Source organism: Papilio machaon, chromosome 27 (assembly GCF_912999745.1).
Source record: "Papilio machaon chromosome 27, ilPapMach1.1, whole genome shotgun sequence".
Taxonomy (NCBI): domain Eukaryota; kingdom Metazoa; phylum Arthropoda; class Insecta; order Lepidoptera; family Papilionidae; genus Papilio; species Papilio machaon.
This window is the reverse complement of record NC_060012.1, coordinates 1,917,230-1,923,438: the sequence shown is the minus strand read 5'-3', so window position 1 is coordinate 1,923,438 and position 6,209 is coordinate 1,917,230. Positions and strand designations below refer to the sequence as shown.

At 34.8% G+C, this 6,209-nt stretch overlaps 1 protein-coding gene across 1 annotated transcript; it reads right to left on the bottom strand.

Annotated features, from left to right (window-relative positions):
- Positions 1 to 518: 518 nt before the first annotated feature.
- On the bottom strand, positions 519 to 1,106 carry LOC123722551 (ring-infected erythrocyte surface antigen-like). The gene has a single exon (XM_045684670.1). The coding sequence runs from the start codon at positions 1,104 to 1,106 to the stop codon at positions 519 to 521; it is 588 nt and encodes a 195-aa protein (XP_045540626.1).
- Positions 1,107 to 6,209: the final 5,103 nt, after the last annotated feature.

Genomic DNA, 6,209 nt, shown 5'->3' with positions numbered 1-6,209 from the left:
TTGATTCACCCTCGTATGTAACGAGTATATCTATTTAAACACCTTAACCTTTTTTGTTGTTTGTTTATTTATTCATTTTTAACTCTCCATTATACTGTTATTGAAAGTTAAAATTTTTATTAAATTTGCTCCGTTCTGCTCTGTTCTCTCCTCTCCTCTCCTCTCCTCTCCTCTCCTCTCCTCTCCTCTCCTCTCCTCTCCTCTCCTCTCCTCACCTCTCCTCACCTCTCCTGTCCTCTCCTCTCCTCTCCTCTCCTCTCATTTCCTCTCTTCTCTGTTCTCTCCTCTACTCTCCTCTCCTCTCCTTTTCGCTGTTCTCTTCTCTGTTCTCTCCTCTCCTCTTCTCTGTTCTCTTCTCTGTTCTCTCCTCTCCTCTCCTCACCTCTTTTCGGTTCTCTCCTCTCCTCTCCTCACCTCACCTCTTTTCTGTTCTCTTCTCTGTTCTCGTCTCTGTTCTCTTCTCTATTCTCTTCTCTGTTCTCGTTTCTGATCTCGTCTCTGTTCTCGTCTCTGTTCTCTTATCTGTTCTCTTCTCTGTTCTCTTCTCTGTTCTCTTCTCTGTTCTCTTCTCTGTTGTCTTCTCTGTTCTCTTCTCTGTTCTCTTCTCTGTTCTCTTCTCTGTTCTCTTCTCTGTTCTCTTCTCTGCTTTCTTCTCTGTTCTCTTCTCTGTTGTCTTCTCTGTTCTCTTCTCTGTTCTCTTCTTTGTTCTCTTCTCTGTTCTCTTCTCTGTTCTCTTCTCTGTTCTGTTCTCTGTTCTCTTCTCTGTTCTCTTCTCTGTTCTCTTCTATGTTCTCTTCTCTGTTCTCTTCTCTGTTCTCTTCTCTGTTCTCTTCTCTGTTCTCTTCTCTGTTCTCTTCTCCGTTCTCTTCTCTGTTCTCTTCTCTGTTCTCTTCTCTGTTCTCTTCTCTGTTCTCTTCTCTGTTCTCTTTCTGTTCTCTTCTCTGTTCTCTTCTCTGTTCTCTTCTGTGTTCTCTTCTCTGTTCTCTTCTGTGTTCTCTTCTGTTCTCTACTCTTTTCTCTTCTCTATTCTCTTCTCTGTTCTCTTCTCTGTTCTCGTCTGGTCTGTTCTGCTTTCTTCTGCTCAGCTCTGTTCTGTTCTGTTCCATTTTGTTCTCTTCTATTCTGCTCTGTTCTGTTCTAAAGCGAAAGGAAACAGGACTAAAATTGTCTTTTGCTCTACATCACTGTTCTGCCCTTGTGTGAAACGTGCAAGTAACGTACACACTAGCAATTGAATTTATAGTTGAGCGTGATGTAATCAGTGTAGCAAATCATCCGCAGTGCTGTAGCAAATGTTGTTTATTAGAAAACTTTACTATGCATTTAAACGAGGGGCTTAAAGAATAGGGGTGTAAGACCCCTATATTTTATGATAGCATTAATGTGTACTGCACATGTTTATATAATATAGTAGACAACGTATCATAGATTATATAATTTAATAATGATGTATGATGTATTTTCAATAGAGAAAAATTAAAAAATTAAATGTTCAACATAAGTTGCCAGCATCAGTCTTTCCATCCAAGTACTTGTTGCCTTCAAGATTATAGTGAATAGACACTTGTTTACCTAGTTCGTAGCATTCAACCACATGAACTTTATAGAGAAGTTCTTGAGTGAAGAATTATGCATCGAGACAAGGAATTTGCGTTCTGCCAAAGAGGTGGCATACTGGCCACTAAGACCTTTGCCTTATTAGAAAAGGAAAAAGGTACATGAGAAATAAGAATCGCGCGGGAAATCGAATTTAATCGTGAATAGAGTTCAAATACATAATAAAAACTTTTTGGCTGCCGTCATTATGTATTGAATTAATACATAAGGAACATAGCATAGAAAATGTATTCGCAGCAGCATCACTTACTGCAAAAACTGTTTATTTCACGCTATATAATTTTTAGGCAACTATGAACATAATGTTACCAGTTGATGGTGGTTTTTATTACCTTCATAAAGTCGAGCATTGTGTCATTTCAACTTTTTATTGTGCCATTGGAACAACTACATGTGTTTGTTTTTCTTTTTTATTTGTGCCATTAATATTAAAGGCGTATGATACCCTACGGCTAAAATAAAATCATAGAGTAGAAAAGAAATTTGTACGATGTGTCTACGAAAAAAGATTGTAATTCTGTGAAAAAAAATTCAGTTTTTATTTGGGATAGTAATTTTTCCTTTTCCCTAAAGATGGTGGACACTGTAAATACTATCAACGTTTTAAGTACGGAATTAAAAAAAAACTAAAAAACTAAGATAAAAATAACAACATATGTTTTAATGTATTAATAGAAACACGCAAATTAATTTTTAACCTTTCAACCGCCGGTATGATTTTTTTTAAGTTGGCTATAACTCCAAGCAACATGATAATTACTTCTTTGATCCTTTTCCTGTTAGATACAATACAAGACTAATTATCTTCAAAGTTAACATCGTTGGTATAATTTTAATTAAATTCTCTGAGGACTGGTGCGGTCGGAAAATTATCTGCATAAAATATAACACGTCGCGACCAACGCGCTAAGCGGTAAATAATTTACTAATTAATATATTCAACAACCATTTTCCTATAAGGTTGAATTAATTTTAAACATAGCCCGGCTAACCGTAGAATTCAAACGGCGTGGCACTTGCGTTACAATATCAATAGTAGGGGAGCCCAAGCGGGGATTTCGGGATTTCCTAAAGCACGGCATATTAATATACAGGGGGATACGTTTGGGGAAACAGGGGGGGTAAGTTTGTGAAACTAAGAAATGCATGCTTTAAATCTTACTGATATTATAAATGCGAATGTTTAGATGGATGGATGAATGGATGTTCGGTAGAAGGTATCTTCAAAACGGCTCAACGGATCTCGATAAAATTTATAATGGATGAAAGGCATAGTCTGGAAGAACACTTAGACTACTAATTAAATTTCTTTTAAATCGGCACGGAAGGAGTCGCGGGCTACAACTAGTAAGGCTATAAAACTCCAGCGGGAAATGAGACAGAATGTGACGAGACAAATCATACTAAACGAGACAATAAAGAGAAGTTTCTCATTTCACAAATAAATGGGGGCAATGTCGCTCACAATGCACTAAATGGCGCTAAATCAAGATTTAAATTACTTCTTTATCACGCGTAATATAACAAGAGTGAGACAAATAGGGACATTCCTTTTGTCAAGGGTTCCATGAAACATCTTAGGAAAAAATTAAGAAACAACTTTATGTCAATCTTCTTTTCTTGATGTTAATAAAAACATTACCTTGTTTTCTTTTATTACAATTGGATTAAAGAAATAGTTTTTTTTATATGTAGCAAAAGGTAAAAACAAGAGAGCGGCCACTTGAATTCCCAAAATAGTGAAGTGAACGTTGCGCATAAATATCAACATTTGAAAATGCGTTGCCTACCTTTAATCGACAAAGTATACTCGACCAAATCCACCTCACCTTCCCAAACCTTCCTTATGAAAAAGGGTGGTAAGGAGAAGACTAGCATTAGGAATCTGGCACACACACTCATCAGACTGTACGTGGAATGACTTCCACTTGATGTCTGTCTTATGTGTGGTTGTGGTATTACACCGGGCGAGCCGACCTATTCGTGCATCAGACGTTATTGTAAGGTCTAAAACTGTCAATGAAAATAACAGAACTCATCATTCAAAATATTACGAAGTAATTAAAGAATACAAGCATTAATAAATTGTTAGCAAACAATGTATAATTAATTTTATAATCCGCACATTTAACAAAACTAACCTATAACAAAAACATCGCTTTATCACAATACAACAGAGAAACTACAGTTGAAATTGTCAAAAGTTTTAGGTTGAACAAACAACAGTTAACCTTTTAACATTAATTTCTCGGACCGTTTAAACGTGACTTTTTAGGGTATACTTTGCCATAAATTTATTACTTTGTTGTTCAATTTACAAGAAATAGAGTAGATAGAAGCCAGACAACGTGAATAAACGAGAAATAGACAAAGTTTAATTTTTCTGGCGTCATGAAATGTCGTTCCATTATAGTTATAGGTATTATTTGTCATCTATTGGTGACAGCGGCGGTCAAAAGGTTAAGTACATATGACAGCCTAGAAGATTGATTTTGTTACAATTCCGAGGGATATGTTCAGTATCAAAATAACTTTTATAACATAAAAATTAGTATCTAAACAAACTTATCAATGTAATTTTCTGGAATACATAAGCTATTGTGGTTTTGAATTAACAATAGCTGTGTTTTATAACAAAAATAATAGCATAATAATGGTATAAAAATACAAAATAAAAAAGTTGTAGTTTCGCGAGTCTATTGTTAAAATATAACAATGTCTCGTTTTGAATTGTAGTGGCTTTTGTTGCAGTTGACTGTACATTGGCCAAATTAATCTGTTCTTTTTACGTGAATTTACTTCGTTATTTTTCGCTTTTATTTAATTTAAAGTTTTTTTTTGAATACTTCCTTAGCTGCCGTACAAGGACAGTGGAATTTTCATGTAAAGGGAATAGAAAATCGCTTGAAAAATGCACACTTCAACAACACAAAAAAATAGTTCTGGACCTAGAAGTGAGAGAATAAAAAAATATATTATCGTTTTACTAATATTGTAAATGCGAATGTTTGGATGGATAGATGTTTGTTTGAAGGTATCTCTAAACGGCTCAACGGATCTTGATAAAATTTGGCATAGATGTAGAACATAGTATGGAAGAACACATAGGCTACAATAATGTAACAATAGTTACAGATTAAGTTGTTATTACAAAATAGAAGAATAATATATTTTACTTCACTCCATATAACGTCAACTCTTTGTAACATCGCAAAATGCTCGGACCCTTGAGTGACGTTATAGAGTTTACACTACATTACATACTAGCTGTTGCCGGCGACACTGTCCGCGCGGCATAAAAAAAATATAAGTAGCTTGTATGTTCTTCCAGACTATGTTCTACATCTGTGCCAAATTTCATCAAGATCCGTTGAGTCGTTCCGGAGTTACCTTCAAACAAACATCCATCGCATCTAAACATTCGCATTTATAATATGAGTAAGATTATTTTTAAAATAAATTTTAGTTAACTTGCTCTACAATGTATGGTCTACATGACAAATTCTCACCAACAGGATATATTTCATTACAAATTATTACCAATCGACGAATACTCAACTAATTGTCTTCAGACATGCAACTATTCGATAATTGCTTTTCATCGTAACCTTTGAACTTTGCTTAATTAAATTGAAACTCTAACATGAAAACATGATAACTACATGTGATGACGTAACATGTTTGTTACAACTATAAAATACTAGCTTTTATCCGCGACTCCGTCCGCGCGGAATAAAAAATAGAAAACGGGGTAAAAAATTATCCTATGTCCGTTTCCTGGTTCTAAGCTACCTGCCCACCAATTTTCAGTCAAATCGATTCAGCCGTTCTTGAGTTATAAATAGTGTAACTAACACGACTTTCTTTTATATATATAGATTACGCACCAACGGGATAATCAATGTCGATCCATTTTTGATAATTTTTAATCCATTTACTTCATCGCAGGATCACATTTTTAATAGAAAAACCTGATATGATTTACTTATAGGGCTATCATATTATTTTTGAGCGTTAAGATGGTGGTGGAATAACAAGAGTGGACAAGATACGACATGAGTATATTAGAGGAAGTTTGAAAGTAGAACCGGTAGTAGAAAAATTGAGAAGTAAAAGGCTAGCGTGGTATAGGCATGTTATGAGGAGTGAAGAATCGCATGTGACAAAGAGAACGTTAAGTATGAATGTGGAGGTACACCTGTAGAGGTAGACATAGGAAGAGATGAATGGATTGCGTGAAAGGTGACATGATCAGGTAATGTAAAACCGTAATTATCGTAATGATAGTTACCAACCGATAGGTGACTCTTGTACAAAAAAAAAGCTTGTGAGCCGTCATGGGACGCCTGCCAGATGTGAAACATCGTGTGTATACAAGTAATATACATAAAATATTAAATATTATAATTAAATAAATGATAATGATAATGATGATAATAATGACAATAATGATAAAATAATGATAAAATTATGATAAAATAATGATAATAATGATAAAATAATGATAAATAATGATAATAGTAATGTATACCTCAGTATAGCGTGGCGACCAGTCGCCACACCGTACACTCTACTACACATAAAATACATAT